Source organism: Gopherus flavomarginatus, chromosome 12, assembly GCF_025201925.1.
Source record: "Gopherus flavomarginatus isolate rGopFla2 chromosome 12, rGopFla2.mat.asm, whole genome shotgun sequence".
In the NCBI taxonomy this organism is placed as follows: Eukaryota; Metazoa; Chordata; order Testudines; family Testudinidae; genus Gopherus; species Gopherus flavomarginatus.
Window position 1 is genome coordinate 39,621,977 of NC_066628.1, and position 16,830 is coordinate 39,638,806.

Sequence of the window (16,830 nt, forward strand, 5' to 3'; positions counted from 1 at the left end):
AACTTGCGGCATGCAGAGAATCTGGGAGATGACCGGATATCCGAATAGATTGCTGCATGGGATAAGATAAAAAAACCTCCCCCATTTGTGCATTAGCAACTGTCCCCAATGATTTGAAGGTCCTTTTATTTTACTCTGTGGCTCTTTGTCCTGTAAATCTGACTCTGATCCGTATATTTCATGTCTTCACAGAGATCAGAGAGCTCTCTAATGCAGTGGAGTCAAACCCAGTGGCAGGAGGCGAAAACTTGCATTTTTGTCTTAAAATTGTTGCTGTGTGGAGTGGGGATTTATAAAAGAAAAATCAAATATCTGTAAATGATGAGTCAGTGAAATGTTGTTGGTATTTCCTGGGAAATAGCTGAAGTTGTTCTTTTCTCTCTTTCTGTTGTATCTTTCCTTTGGAATCCTGGGTTGCCATGGTAATGATTTCAGAGAGATTTTATTCTGCAATGTTTCTAGCAGCTGAGCACTTTGCATCATCATCTGGATGCACAATAAGCAGAATCAGTTGGATCAGAAGGACCTTCTGGCAGGTTATCCCCGTCCGTCCCTTGCAGTGTGGCAAGACTGCTTTTGTTGTTGTTAGTGAGATAAGGATAAAATCCTCTTTGGAGCTTTCTGGCCTTTGCTCAAATGTCCATGCAGGAAGGGAGGAGGCAGGGACTGGTGAGAAATATTGTTCAGACTGCATAATTCCTATTGCTCTCATCTCATCATCAACTGTAACTGGGAAATTAAAAGTGGCGAACTCAGGAGAATTTCACTAATCCTCAGCTGTACCCACTAGGCATTTACTAGTGTAGCTTTCCAGTCAGCAAACAAATGCACTCCAGCAAATAAGCACATACATACTGAAGTGATGGGTACTACAGAAAACCCCAAGGATACATCAACACAGGACAGTTAACCCAGGCTCTTATCCTGATTTTAGCCCAGCCCCCACTACCATCCATACAGAAAAACCTCTGGCTTGTGTTTGAAGGTGCTTTAAACTAGGCTGCTTTATCCAGTGGGGAGTGTAGGTAAGAACACGGGCTCTTCTTTAATGTTGGCTGGCACCTGCCCATTTGGAAGTGAAGAAGTAGGGTAGTGAGCCACTCGAGTGCTGATAGTCCTCCACTGCCCTTCCCATGCTTCCCCCAGCCCCCCAAGGATAGACAAGTTCTCCCACCATTGACTGGGAAAGAATCGTAGGGCATCTCAGCACAAAGAATTATGGGATGTGCCCCCCCCCAAAAAGCAGACGATTGCAGAATTAGTGAGGACACAGTAACATGGGGTCAGGGGGTTGCAGTGAGGACATTCTCCCTTGGAATAGGCCTAGACCTGGGTCCCAGTCACTCAGTTTAGCAGTGTGAGGAGGCTAAAAAAAGGATGTGGAGAAAACACTGGGGAGCAAGGGATGGGGATGTGCAGTGTAGTCATAGCCTAAGCCACCTTTGAACTTGCCCTTAGCCAAGACAAACTAGAGCTATCAAATGACAGTGGGGATTAATAGGATGAAGACATGTACGTTATTCCTTATGTCCTCTAAGCCGGGACTCCCTTATGATGCTCCAAACCCTTCTATCTAGATTTCTGAAATTGTGGGGCCTGTCTGAGGAGTCCATGAAACATTTTGTCATTTGTTATTTTCACCTATAGATTCAGCTGAGATTAGGGCCCTATTGCAGTAGGCGTTATATGGACAAACAGCAAGGGACACTCCTTGCCCTGGAAACCTTACATCTAATCTAAATGAGTGAGACAATCAAAGGGTGGGAAGAAGGATGCGTGATTATTCCCATTTTACAGACAGATGAACAGAAACACAGAGAGGTTAAATGACTTGCCCAAGGTCACCCAGGAAATCTTTGGCAGAGCTGGGAGATTTTCTGAGCTCCAGTCCAATGCCTTAACTACAAAACCCATCCTTCCTTCCTATAGCCCATTCCCATCACATACACGGACAGTCACTCTCAGACATGTACCGTGCCACCTGTATTTTGCAAGAAGAGCACTCGGCCCTTGTGATGCTTCCCGGGGGTACTCAGGGTTGCGCAGCACCTCGCTACCACCTGCTCTTAGTACCAGGCAGTTTTGTCTGTGCCTGCCATGGCTCAACTCCCTGACTCCACCAGCCTCGGGCAACACAAGCATTTACTTCCAGGTCCCCGCAGGCCTCGCATGCTCTGCGCAGGGTAGTGATAGGTACACGCTGACCCCCTGAATCCTCAGAGCGTCCCTCTGGAGTGCTCAGCCTCCTCTCCAGTGACCACTCACAGAGCTCTCAGATCCTCTACTCTCAAAGGAGCAGCGTGCACCAGCATCCAAGATTCAACTCAGGATCACTGCTCCACTTAACACAGAGAACTGAGATAGGTCTAGCCGTGTATTTATGGTGAAAACAAGAATACATTTGTTATCAGCAAACAGACATTCAAGTGATGGGAAGTACGAATACTGGAAACGAAACAAATGATTACATATACAATAAAATCATAGCCTGTTTTCTGGAGCCTAAACTTAATGCATGAGTCATTTGCATGTCTTCTACAAGGTACATTGCTCCAAGTCCTTTCACATGATAGAGGCAGCTTGTCTTCACAGACTGGAGGATTCCAGAGAATCTCTAATCTTTGATCTTCCCTTGAAAACAAGCCCTTTTCCCTGCTCCCCCACCCAAGCTGTTTACCTCTTCCTGTTTGTTTTATTCTGTAGTCTCCACAAGCCCTTGGTTGACACTTGGCTCAATATGCAAATAGACGTCTGTTGTAAGACACACAGTACACAGACTCATCCCTTCATTAGAGACCTGATGTGACATTCTTTTGGTGAAGCCAGGGGATCCTTGTACCCTTATGTTAACTCTGTGCTCGCTGCCAGTTGGCATCAAGCGGTCCTTGGGTCCTAGCCCTCTCTTCATGAGGCCCCATCTTAGACTGACAATAACTGATCCAATCCAGAGAGATTGCTCCTGCCAAGATGAGATGTCTTTGAACAGAAAGGAGTGCTTTTGACTGCTTCTTCCTAGACTCTTCAGTCTAAGCTTGGGAGAGCCTGGCTTTGAATTTTTGACAGCAACAGTTCAAGTTTCATTTGTTCCTCTCCAGCTGCACATGTTACTTGACTCCATTGTGATTCCTCCTAACTTGCACGGTTTGCAATCAGTTAGCAGGGCTCAATACACTTCTCCCATGGGCAGTAAGAGAGGTTTCATCCCACCTGAATCATTCTGCTCACTGGGGGGGGAGGGGAATAAATGATTCATCTCTGTGAGTTCCAGACACAATGTGCCCTGCAGAGATCGCTTCACCCCGCTCCCCCACTCTCTGGGCTGATAAATTTGCAGTCTCCTAGAACAGGAGCCAGAGCAGCAGAAATCATTTCCTTACAGCCATAGTGGATGCCCTGAATGGCTCAATTCTTGACAATAACAGTAAGATCTTATTGACACTCTCACATATTCTCCTCTGCAGGAGGCTTGGAAAACCTACATTTGATTATCCACATGGTGTTTGAGAGACGCTGTGCTGTCTTTTCACATCATACGTGCAGCCAGAGCATGTCAACATACTGCTTGATACATCAACAAATGGACCATAGTCCACATGCAAACACACCATTCATAGCACTGGATGTATCCGGGACAATCTCACGGACACTATAGCTATGTAACTTATAAGACTGGGTGCCCAGGAAACAGAATTTCGTATTCACCAAAGCCTCTGCTAAAATCTGGTCCACTACATTTGAGATTTCATTTGAATCACACTTAGATCCCTCTCTTTCAAGGTGCTTGTGGTTTAATTGTGGGGAGCTTTCCTTTTAATTAGTCGCTGCTGCGTCCAATGAGAGAATTAGCGAAATCTTCTATGAATGAAGAATCTCAATCTATGACAGATGCACTTTAATCTAATTGGTGGGAGATGGTATTATGCTGCAAGTGAGGCTCATGTTTTGCATTGAGAATTATCATAAGTTAAATAAATCTTGTGTTCTCAAAAATCAGCCGTTCCCCACAAAATTCAGGGCCCTCTCAGTGTATTTGAAACAAACTCTCTTGTTTATGACAGTGTGGCAAAGAACAACTTGGTCTTGTAGGAAAGAAAGTTACATATCTTTGGCAACATATCCTAGCAACTGGTTCTTTGTCAGGAATCTTTGACTATCCTAGGTATATTTTGTCAGTATCTCTAAAGAGAGCACTTGACATGTTCACCATCTCTTAAGGTATGTCTACATTGCAATTGAAGGTTTGAATTGCAGCACATGTAGAGATATCTCTACTAGCTTTAATCTAGCTAGTGTGAGTACCAATAGCAGTGAAGCTACAGCAGCAAAGACTTCAGCGCAAGCTAGTCACCCACATAATTATTCAGGGTCCCAGACAAGCTGGTACAGCCTACTCTGAAGTTCATGCTGCTGCACCTCACTGTATTAGTTGCAGAGACCAAGGCACAGGTAGCTTGCCCAATAGTATCCACTGGGCCAGGATCAAAGGCAAGAGTCTGGAGCAAGATGGGGCAAAAGATGAAGCCTGTAGCAGTAGCAAGGCAGAGTTTGCATTGTTGCTTAGCTGGGTCCCTGGGGCAACTTCCTGGTTTAAATAGTTGATGTGGACCAGTCAGGCAGCCACAGTTGTTCTGTCACTCTGGCCTCTTTGGCTGGTACTTCCTGCATTGCCTACCCTTCCAGTAATTGTTGGATGCTGCTCAGCTTGGCTCTCTGTGGGTGATGTGGAGGCATCTGCCACCTAGGATCCTACAACACTGAGTTCTAGATCTGCAGATCCTTACATTGGTATTTGCACTTGCTTGATCAAAGCTAGCTCAAGTGGGTCTATGGCTGCTGCGGTCATACCTCTGACTGCAATGTAGACATACTCTATGGCACGAGAGTCTTCTGAAAGTCATATTTTTGTATGGCTCCTTGGAAACAGGACAGCTGAGACTGTTCAAACTGCCTATGGGGATTTGGACCCCCAACTGGGAGGTTCAAATCCCGCTAGGGAGGTTTGACAGTCTCAGGCCACATGTACTTTGGTAAATAAAGACATTGTGAATACGGTGCTCATGAAAGAGAGGCTACGTCCAGACTACCCGCCGTATCGGCGGGTTAAAATCGATTGCTCGGGGATCGATATATTGCGTCTCATCTAGACGCGATATATCGATCCCCGAGCGCGCTTATATCAACCCCAACGGAGTTGCGGAATCGACAGGGAGAGCCACGAACATCGATCCCACGCGGTGAGGATGGGTGAGTAATCCGATCTTAGATATTTGACTTCAGCTACGTTATTCACGTAGCTGAAGTTGCGTATCTAAGATCGATTTCCCCCCGTAGTGTGGACCAGCCCAGAGACTGAATGGAAAGTACTACTGAATATGGGTGGTTTTTCCTTGAGAGTTACCTGGACTCTGTTCATGTCGGCCATGGGAGAGCCATGATGGGATTCAGAGGAAGGGGAAATGGATGGATTTTATTTTTCAGATGTTGTTTGATGAGAGTGAAGGATAAACCCTCTGCCATAGCATGGATGCTGGTATGAGGGATACTGAGCTCCCAGCATCTGCATTGCCCATCCTCGCGCCATCCCTCCCCACCCCCTCACCTCCCCCAAGCTCCGAAAGTGCTTGGAGTTAGAGGATCCAGAGAGCCCACTAATGAGTGGTGCGGGCTACAGGATGACATCTTTGCTCTTTGTAATGCAGGAAGCAGGTTATTTTCAAATCTCACATCTAATGGCTTTCCTGCCAGATAAACAACATAAGCCGCCTGTATTCCCCACTTCAGCTCCCAAACCATCTCTCTGACACCAGAATAATTTTCCCACAGCTTGAACTCCAGCCAGAGCAGTGACACCAATTACAGATTTTGGTTACCTCAGGATGTTGCTTTCTGAGATGATTTACAACAGCATCTGTCAGGTGAAGCCCTTCTGAGCTGTGGCTGATTATTAACAATGCTTTCCGGTCCTTCTGGCAATGAGTGGGGAGACTGGCTGATTCCCACTGACAGGTCCCTGTACTTATCTCTCATCTTACCAGGGTTAAAGCTCTGTAGGACACTTGTAAACAAAGAACCAGTGTCCAGGACGTGTTGGGATTAGACACAGCCTGGATCAGGTGCATTTAATGGCTTGCTTTATGCATGTCTCTTATGTGGGGAATGCAGCCTCAGCTATCTGCCTCTGTTTACATAGCTGTTGCTTTTAAGAACATAAGAACGGCTGTACTGGGTTAGACCAAAGGTCCATCTATCCCAGGATCCTGTCTACCGACAGTGGCCAATACCAGGTGCCCCAGAGGGAGTGAACCTAACAGGTATTGATCCAGTGATCTCTCTCCTACCATCCGTCTCCACCCTCTGACAAACAGAGGCTAGGGACACCATTCCTTACCCATCCTAGCTAATAGCCATGAATGGACTTAACCTCCATGAATTTATCCAGTTCTCTTTTAAATGCTGTTATACTCCTAGCCTTCACAACCTCTTCAGGCAAGGAGTTCCACAAGTTGACTGTGCGCTGTGTGAAGAAGAACTTCCTTTTATTTGTTTTAAACCAGCTGCCTATTAGTTTCATTTGGTGGCCCCTAGTTCTTATATTATGGGAACAAGTAAATAACTTTTCCTTATCCACTTTCTCCACATCACTCATGATTTTATATATCTCTATCATATCCCCCCTTAGTCTCCTCTTTTCCAAGCTAAACAGTCCTAGCTTCTTTAATTTCTCCTCATATGGGACCTGTTCCAAAGCCCTAATCATTTTAGTTGCCCTTCTGTTAACCTTTTCTAGTGCCAGTATATCTTTTTTGAGATGAGACCACCACATCTGTACGCAGTATTCAAGATGTGGGTGTACCATCAATTTATATGAGGGCAATAAGATATTCTCTGTCTTATTCTTTATCCCCTTTGTAATGATTCCTAACATCCTGTTTGCTTTTTTGACCGTCGCACCACACTGCATGGACGTCTTCAGAGAACTATCCATGATGACTCCAAGATCTTTTTCCTGATTCATTGTGGCTAAATTAGCCCCCCTCATATTGTATGTATAGTTGGAGTTATTTTTTCCAATGTGCATTACTTTACATTTATCCACACTAAATTTCATTTGCCATTTTGTTGCCCAGTCACTTAGTTTTGTGAGAAGGACCAGGCTTGAATGGGATGTCAAAGGACCCAAGGGAGTTAGGTGCCCAGCTCCCATTGAATTTCATTGGGAGTTTGAAGCCTAAATCCCTAAGCTCTTTGGGAAATCCCAGTCATAAAATCCACTACCAGGTCTGCCTTTGGCTCATGGTGTGACTTGGGGTAATCAGTTGGGCCCCCTCTGTCTTTTAGTTTCTCCATCTGTAAAATGGGGGTGGTACCTGTACACCTAGCAGATGGAAGGCACCAGTTAAGTGCAAAGTATTATTACTTTTTTGTACTTAATCTTAGATCACCGCCTTGACTGGCTTCATTTTTTAATGTTTCTTCCTGCATCCTCCAGGAATGGATAGTTCAGCTATGGGAGAGGGAGCCAAGTTCTAGCCTGGCTCATGATCTTCAGTAGAGTTCACTGAGTTCTCATTGCAGGGCCAGATTTTTCCCTCAGTTCTACGTGGGCAACCCTGTTCAGCAGCCATACTGTAACATGTTTTTTATGGCACAAAGATGGCACAAGTGTAGTTGATGGCAGAATGTGACCTATAGGCTCCAAGTTACTGGTGATGATGTGTGAGGAGGAAAGATTCCAAGAGCACATTTCTTTGCATAATGAAATAGCTGCCATAATGAAAATAACAGCACAGGCTGTCTCTGAGCCTCTGCAGTTACGAATGAGTTGGCAGTTTTCATGGCAAGTGCAGGCTTTTTGAAATTATCCTGGGGTGGCGCTTGATATACAAGTTCTCGGCTGATTTATGATTTTGTGTGTGTGTGTTCCAGGACATATATCATTTTAAACCAAGAGTGTGTTTAATAGCATGAGTTAAAGCAGTTTTATTTTAACTCAAGATCAGCAAGAAAAGTAATGTCAAACTCTAGCCCCGGGATTTAGTTACAGATGAGAGTGACACATCAAGCTGCAAATCAATAAATAACCCTTTGTTTTCTTTCCCTCTGGTTTCTCTTCAGCATATTTAAATCTTTTGCCTTCCACCTCTTTTGTTCTTGAGAAAGTAAATCTTTTCTGAGATCTGGCCTCTTTCGTGGGCTGAGTACTGTTGATGTCATGAAGGGAAGCAAAAGCACTTTGAAATGGCTAAGGGATCCAAAGTGCCCAAACAATATCTGCTAAGCACACCCAGTAATTCCCTTCCATAACATTTTTTTTGTTTTGACACAGCCATTTTCCCAATCACTAGATAGGGATTTAATTTTGTTATAACAAACTCCTGCCAATGTCGGTGCAAGTCTGGAGGGATTACAATCTGATGTCAGAACAATTTTGGTCCAAGTTTACAGAGTAAATATTATGCCAGGAGAGCGGAAGGCAAAGTGAAATATAGGATTCAGCGTACGTCTGTGGCAATTCAGACAATGAGAAACAAAGAAAGATAATTCAGTGCAAAAAATGGCTTTGTCTGTCTAATCTGTGTATTTCTAAAGCCCCCATTCACTGTGGTATCTCTGTGCACTGAGACACAAATGATTGCAAGTGAGCACATACTGTGTAAGGCTACCATGACATCTTTGAAACATATTGCAGCATGTATGTTCCTGTCTTGCATGGTTTCAGAAAAGTGGGAACTCTTGTATTTATAGCCCTGCAGCACATGCTACAGTGGTACCAGGTCGTAGATTAAATTGCCAGCTAATTTTAGGATATTCCTCTTTTTATTTTGTTAGTTGTAAAGTTGCTTAAATTTTACATGCTTAGATACTTTGCTGGTTGGCACCTAACTCAGGAGAATGAGAGTCAGAGCTCCCAGATTCTATTTCTAGCTCTGCTATAGAGTCACTGGGTGACCTTAGATAATTCACTCTTTGTGCCTCAGTTTACTCTTCTGTAATATGTTTATCATAGTTGGGTGCCTAGCTCACATGGATATCAAGAGGCTTAGTTAGTGTTTGTAAAGTGCTTTGAGATCCCTGGGTGAAAGGTACTAGAGAAGCTCAAAGTATTAAATGCAAGTCTGGTAGCACCACCTATTATTAAGGTTGCCTGACACTTTCCATTATAAGACTCTGTTTCCAGTTGCTTGTATCTTTGCCTAATTCTACTTAGGAAGTAAGTGCAGAGTAAGATTTTCAAGAGTGCCTAGTGATTTTGGGATACCTCCATTTTTAGGTTCCCAATTTGAGAAACCTTAAAAATGTGCGATTTTCACATTGAGGGTGCGCAGTACTTTCTGGAAGTCAGGTTCCTTTGAGACATCTTAAGTTAGGCACCTACGATCCCTAATCATATTTGAAAATCTTAGCTTTAGTCTTTATGTAAGATTAAGGGTCCGAACGATCTATCAGGGATCGATTTATCGCGTGTCGTGTAGATGCGATAAATAGATCCCCGATCACTCTCCCGTTGACTGCTGAACTCCAGCTCGGTGAGAGGTGGAAGCAAAGTTGACAGCAGAGCGGTGGCTGTCGATCCCGCGCCATGAGGACGCAAAGTAAGTGATTCTAAATCGATCTAAGACACATCAACTTCAGCTACACTATTCTCGTAGCTGAAGTTGCGTATCTTAGATCGATCCCCGCCTCCCCCCCAAGTGTAGACCAGGCCTAAGATACCTAGCAAATTAAAGAATAGACCCGTAATTGATGTGTGTGAGAAAACACTCTGGTTTGTGCCTCTGTATAGGATAATCTGTGTGAGAGTTACAGACAATGCTCAATTTCTCTATTGAACAGTGTTACAAATGTCTCCTGTTACAGTAGCAATCAATCAAATGCACATGGTGTAGTAAGGACTGTTGCACCAGCCAGAATGACCGTGGTTGATGGCATCACACCAGGCATCCAAGTGGTGATGCTGTAGTTAATGTGGATTTAATGGGTGGATTTACCTCTATAGTCTATAATAAGTGCTATATCTTACGCTGTTCTGTTGGAGTTTTTCCATCTGCTATCTTGCTCTTTTACTCACTTGGCTGTAAATTATACTTTTAGTAACATGCACTTTACATCACTATTTACATCCTTTTGTAATTGGCCCAGGTCTAGTTTGTGGTCTAAATCTGAGCACCTCTAGAGAGTAGATTTGTTTTATGTAACTACTTCTCCCCCACACCTTTTTATTCTTAATCGCAGCCTGAGGAACTCACCAATGCCTTGGAGATCAGCAATATTGTCTTCACAAGCCTCTTCGCCCTGGAGATGCTGCTGAAAGTCCTCGTGTATGGTCCATTTGGCTACATCAAAAATCCATACAACATCTTTGATGGGATCATTGTAGTGATCAGGTACAAGCATGGTGTTCTGCTTACAAGGGTTTCTCTTCGCTGGATGTTGAATTAAAACAGAAGATAATGGATAGAATGGCCTTTCTGGGTCACTTAGGCCCCTGTGCTCCTCTGTTAGCTTTTGTACCCCATAGTGTTGTTTCTCCATAAATTCTCTAATCTTCTGAAAACTCTCTGTAGCAACCCATCTTGTTCCTGTCTTTGGTAGTTCATTATATACGCAGCTACCCTTAGTATAGTGGCCCTTTGCCGAAGTTTTCCATGTGCCCAGCCATGCTTTTTTGTGATACCTCGTTTAGAGCCTTATTTAATAGCATGTGTCCTTTCTGTTTCCTCATATCTATGCCTACTTCTGAGTTCCTCTTTCATATTCCTCCCCTGCACCTCAAAGTATACACACCCCATTTCTCTGACTTCTGTGCATCATTAATATCATGAAGTTGAATCCTTGGATCATTATTTTCACCTTCTGTAAGAACCTTAATGGACCATCACTGGTTCCCTATGCAGTGTTAATTAACTTGCTGTGACATATTTTATACCATCCACTGTATATGATTAAACATGCCTATAGGCAAATGACCGCCCACACCCCTGCATGCCAAGGCTAGCTTTGTGGGGGTTTGGTTGCTTGTTTTTTTATTTTGTTTGTTTTTTTAGAGAGAGCCCCCAAACAACAAATCCTGGATCCAAACACCTGCAGATACTGGAGAAGTTTAGACATGAACTCTTCAGCTGACAAATGTCTTGTTGGGTCTTTGTGCCCACTTCCCCACCGGGCACATGTGAACACTGTAATTGTGCATACAGATGCACTCAGTGATTTACAGGCATGTTTTTGGCCTGCTCTAATGGGACTCCATTCTTTGCAAATCTGACACAAATTCAGGTATCAGAAGGCACTGTCCGTACAGACCTTCCTGACAGGCTCCCTACTTCACTATTCACTCTGAGCTTCACCAGCTTGGAGAGTGAGTCTTTCCTTTCACTTCTGTCTCCCTTTCTCTCATCGCTGTCTACATGCATTTGTGTGCAGTGCTTTCTTTTCCACACCCAGTCCCATACGGTAAATCTCTCTTCTTCCTTAGTGTCTGGGAGATAGTGGGACAGCAAGGCGGGGGTCTGTCAGTTCTGCGGACGTTCCGTCTCATGCGAGTCCTGAAGCTGGTCCGCTTCATGCCTGCCCTCCAGCGCCAGCTAGTTGTCCTTATGAAGACCATGGACAACGTGGCCACCTTCTGCATGTTACTGATGCTTTTCATCTTCATCTTTAGGTGAGTACGTGGCATGGATTCTGATTTCCTTTCATGCCCTGCTCTGGCTCTGTGCTTTAAGTTTCTGGTCCAGTGATTAGACGAGAATGTGAAGAGAATCCTTAGGTTTCATGATTGCTCACAAAAGGAAATAACTCTGTCTGGGCTCTCTTGAAGTGAACTGCCGAATGAGAAGCACAGTAGCCTCCATAACAGGTGTGGGCACTGCAGACCAGCCCCTGGCTAGAATCTTGCAATTCTTGCCAAATGTCATGTCTGTGTTTGTGAGGGTGTTCTCAAGGGAAATCCCTTCTGCTGGGTGATTCCCCACAGGCATCACCCCAAGGCAGAGAGCCTGTGACGACATGTTCCTGCTGCAGTCCAGAGAGCAAGCCAGAAGCCTTAACCAAAACACTGTCATTCAAAGGGCAGAGAAGAGAATGTCCCTAGAATAAACCCATCTGAGTCAATCTCATTCACACATGGTTCTTTTATCCCCTTTGCATCATTTCTTTGCTTTTTCTCTCTGTACAAAAAGTTTGGGATTGGATCCACTTGAGATTCAAGCAGCCCAGAACTTTGGGGGTGTTGGAAATCCAAACCCAGGTGCAGATATTGAAAACGAATCTGATCTTTCTAATAAGTCAAACCTGCTCAAAATCCAACCCCAGATGAGCCCGTCTCTAATATATAGGGGGTAAGACTGCCCTTGCCCAAGATATACTGAGGGGAGAGTTGGCAGGAAGCAAATTAAGGCTCTCTTTCCTCCGTGGAGGGAAGTATTGCTCCCAATAACTGCTTGCTAGGCAGACAGTATCCTGAGACACAGAGGGCCACCACTTTATGCTGCTTTCTTCACATCATCTTCAACCCCATCTTGCCTTTTTCTTGTGCTCAGTATCCTGGGGATGCATCTCTTCGGCTGTAAGTTTGCTTCGGAGCGAGATGGAGACACCCTGCCAGACAGGAAGAACTTTGACTCCTTGCTGTGGGCCATCGTCACGGTTTTCCAGGTACAACAGCAAGAACGCCTTACCAAGCACACACTGTGGGGCTGTAAGTGGGGTGGGAGAGTTTAGGTTTGCTTTCCACAATGCTCTGCAAAGCTCAATAAAACTAATAGCTGAGGGGGAGAGAAACCAAAAAGTATCAATGGGGGGAGGAGCATTTGCTGATGATACAAGACAATAAATGGAGATCGGATGAAAGGGGAACTCCCAGAGATGCCAAAAGCTGCAGTAGAGAAGGCTCTTGCAGGAGCAGTGGTAAGATTGTGAGGAGCGACAGAGGGGTAATTAGTCTGAGTAAAGGATGAGTCTGTGAGCAAGGCTGACACAAGTCCAATGAGAGCTTCAAAGCAAGTCACCGGCCTGGAGTCCTGTTTCCATAGTGAGGAGGATCTGCTTTATGACAATAGTTTGTACTGTGTAATGTATTGCTGTTGGCAAATCTAGATTGTGTATTCCAAGTCTTTGGTGGATCTTTATCTGTCTTTGCAGACAGAACAAAATGCCAGTGCATGATACACGGCAGTCATTTAAAGCTTTGTATGAGCCTTGATATCAACTGGAGTTCCATGCACAGAGTTAGGGCAGTTTACAGCCCTTGGTGTTAGAGTGTGGGGAAGGGGGAGGGGCAGTGGGAGGGAGAGGGCAGGGAATCAGGTGCTATCCCTATCTTTGCTTTGATTCACTGGGTGACCTGAGCCAAGTAACAATCCTTCTGTGCCCATCTGGAACGCGAGTGCACTTCTCTTCCTTACAGGGCTGTTGAGAAGCAGCAATTGTACAGCATTAGTATTACCAGCGTGCTGGTTTCCCCAAGAGTAGGTTCTTTGCCTGTTTAAGGCTGAAGATACACCTCTGCTGACCTGGAGCATAAGTAAGAGCATGTAGGAAAAATGAGTGTCCCTAGTCACATAACCCAAATGCTGGGTTACTAGTGAATGTTGGACTGTTGTGATGTCCGTTTATACTCACGGTGCCTCTTCTCCATAGATTCTGACTCAAGAAGACTGGAACAAGGTCCTCTACAATGGCATGGCGTCTACCTCTTCCTGGGCTGCTCTCTACTTCATCGCTCTTATGACGTTTGGGAATTACGTTCTCTTTAATCTATTGGTGGCCATCCTGGTGGAAGGTTTCCAGACTGAGGTAAAACCTTACAGAGGCTCCCCTCTTTATCTCTTTGTTTCCAGAGTGAGGGAGGGTCTAGAACCAACATCCATCTGGAAACTGATGAACTTAAATAGAGAGAGAGTGAGGGAGGGAGAAAAAAATAGCTCTTATTTTTTCTGTTTCTTTGCTAGGACCAAGTGCAATAAACCAGGCTGTTTAACTGAGCTTAAATGAAAAGCTTTGTTAGCGTTAATATAATTGCAAGGATTCAGCTGTGAGTCAGTCAGTGCTGATGGAATAAAATGCTCTAAGAATGTCTTTGAAAGGGGCTTCACTGTGTTTGGGAGCCAGATTAAAAGCCATCCCTGTAAAGTTATGCAGGCTGGTGAGAGATTAGTGACATTATTATCTTTTGGATGGTCTGTGTTGTTGATCTCTTCCTGCTTGCGGCTCAACGACACTTTTGCACAATATTAACTTCATTGTTCCTAGGCTATCAATTGATTCTCAGGGCTGGGAGCCTCTGTTAAATATCCTCTACCTTCCGTAAGGATCTATGGGAAGTCAGCAAAAAGGTCTTAGATCTGAATTGAACTTGGCCCCTGTGTCTTTCTAACAAGCGGTTCATAGTGAATGACTATATAACAGACTCCCTGAAACTAGCAGACAACCAGGGCTGCCTATGACCCAGGTCTCTATGGGCTAACAGAAGCAAAAAAAATAAAATGTTCATGAGGAATGAGAAGAGAGAACTTTACGCTTTGCAGAAGGGCTTAGATAAGGAAGTACTAGCCAGCACTATTCATCAGTATCTAGTAGTACAGGTTGTAACTGAGAGTGAGGTCTCAGCTGATGGATGTGTGTGTTGAGGGAATAATAAACATTAAAGTTTGTCACCTCCCTGTGCCATAATAATCCATCACACCATAACTAGCTATTTATATAACTGGATTGTTTTGATATTTTCCAAGTGCCATTTAAGAGGATAATTTGTTGAATAGTTCTGGGATGAGGGTGTAGGTATGTGTGTTGTCATTTCACACTAGGTTAGTGTGTTATTTTTAATTGCCTATTATCATATCCATCTCTCTCTGTCTGTAAATTTTCTTCTGTGTCATGGAAAATGGAGTTAAGGTCAGTGTCAAGTTCTTCTGAACAACAAAAGAATTCTTTTGAGGAGGCGGCATGTGCTTTGCCTAAGTTAAAGTAAGCACAGGTAAAAAAACAAAAAACAACAACTTGTCCTCTTGTGGAGTGATGTCTGACTTGAAACTCAACCTCTCTCTGGTCAGTCTTGTTCGTTGATTCTAGAATGGCCACCTGATTGAAATATCACTTGCTGCAACTAGCCTGTAAAGAAAAGGACGTAACTTTTTACAAATAGCATAACAACATTTCACTGAGAATGCAAATCCAGTTTGTTTTTTTGAGGAAATTAATTTATCTCTAGACATTGGAATAGAGGGATCAGATTCTGATCTTAAAATCGCTACTGTAAATCCGGAGTCACTCCATTAAAGACAGGGGAGTTACGACTAATTTAGGCCCCAATTCCAGAAAGCACTAACACGCATGCTTACCTTGAAGTCAATGGTACATATGCACATATCTAAAGTTAAGCATGTGTTTAAGTGCATCCCTGAATCAGAGTCTTACACTTGGTGTAACTGAGGCCAAAACCTGGGCCCCCGGTCTTAGTTCCAAATTGTGATGTCTGTTGTTTGTGTCATGCCTATTTAACTCCTTTGATACTGATGAAGTTACTCCAGATTTACACCAGTGTCACTACCATTGGAATGTGGCCCTTTTGTGTCTCAGACTTTTGTAATATATGGTCATCTCCCCCCCCACCCCCGCCCCTGGCGAATGGTAAGAAGTTCTCTGTAATCTTCTAGTAGAATGAAATCTTGTACACAAACCTCTCTGTTCAATTGCAGTTTTTCTTAGGCAGGCAGGTAGGTAGGGTGGATGTTTACTGGATATGGTGAGCCAGATCCTCAGCTGGTGTAAACCGGCATTATTCTATTGACTTCAGTAGAGCTACATCTTCTTACATCAGCTGAGGATCTGCTCCTGACTATTTTATTCAGCTTTACAAACAAAAAAATGTTTCCATTTCTTGCTAACATGCATAGCAGGGGGCCATCTCCTAAGTGAAATTAGATGAGATCATCTCCCATTGTAAATAACACCAAGCTTTTATCTCAGGTGATCATTCCTGGGTCCTTGACCCTCTATTCTTGGTTTATTTGGGTATTTTTTATTTCATTGTCCTTCAGATTTCTTCACAGAGTGTGTTGCTGCTGCCTTAATCTCTCCAATCCTTGAGTGCCTTTCCTCGAGCTGCACACACCTTGTTAATGTAGTGTATGCCTTTGCAGGTCTTTTGGTTGCTAAGCAGCAGATGTACATATGCGGTTAAGAAACAAAAAGAACCTATTCCAAACTTTCAGCAGCAATCTCTGTATTTCATTGTAAACTGGCTATTATGCGCAAAGGGCACACACAGGATTTTCTGCAGCCTGGGTTTTTTTAATGTACATTCTGTGAATTACTTAGATTCAGAATTTGTGCCTGAAACCACAGCAGCTCTAAGGTGTGGAAGATTTGCTGTGTGACTCCATTTGATAGAGCTGCTAATACAATATTACTTGAGTGAACTATCCGGTCTGTGCCCTGGGGATTTATCTCTGAAACAAACAATGACTCCTGGTAAGAGAGCTTTTTGTCAGACACAAAGCTCCTCTCCTGGGGGACTTCATGATAATGTTATCTCTGAAACATATTCTTCCATTGGTAATCCTCTCAATTTCATGTTCCCCTTGGTTTCTCTTTGTGTTTCTGGCAATCCCCAGTTGCTGGTTTGTCTCATCTCCCTTCTTTGTGCCCATTGTTCTTTAATTCCACCTTTCCCATCACAAGGCAACCAAGGTTCAGTGAGGACTGGGTTGTGTGTGCATGTAGATCACTTGCGTGCTTTATACATTAACTAAGATAAAAACCCAGAGTCTGTGGTGTAGTACGAGACCATGGCTAAACAGTCTGAGACAACAGAACCTTGACTTCTCCTGGGAC

The 16,830-nt window shown here is 43.9% G+C and overlaps 1 protein-coding gene across 8 annotated transcripts in view; it reads left to right on the forward strand.

Annotated features, from left to right (window-relative positions):
• The window catches only part of CACNA1G (calcium voltage-gated channel subunit alpha1 G), a 147,900-nt gene that overhangs the window by 49,124 nt on the left and 81,946 nt on the right, over window positions 1-16,830 (forward strand). For all 8 annotated transcript variants that reach the window (XM_050920480.1, XM_050920485.1, XM_050920487.1 and 5 more), the window contains 4 exons: window positions 10,234-10,385; window positions 11,474-11,659; window positions 12,537-12,651; window positions 13,636-13,791. In XM_050920480.1, the coding sequence (XP_050776437.1) occupies window positions 10,234-10,385; window positions 11,474-11,659; window positions 12,537-12,651; window positions 13,636-13,791 (609 nt within the window). The remainder of the gene's footprint in view (window positions 1-10,233; window positions 10,386-11,473; window positions 11,660-12,536; window positions 12,652-13,635; window positions 13,792-16,830) is intronic.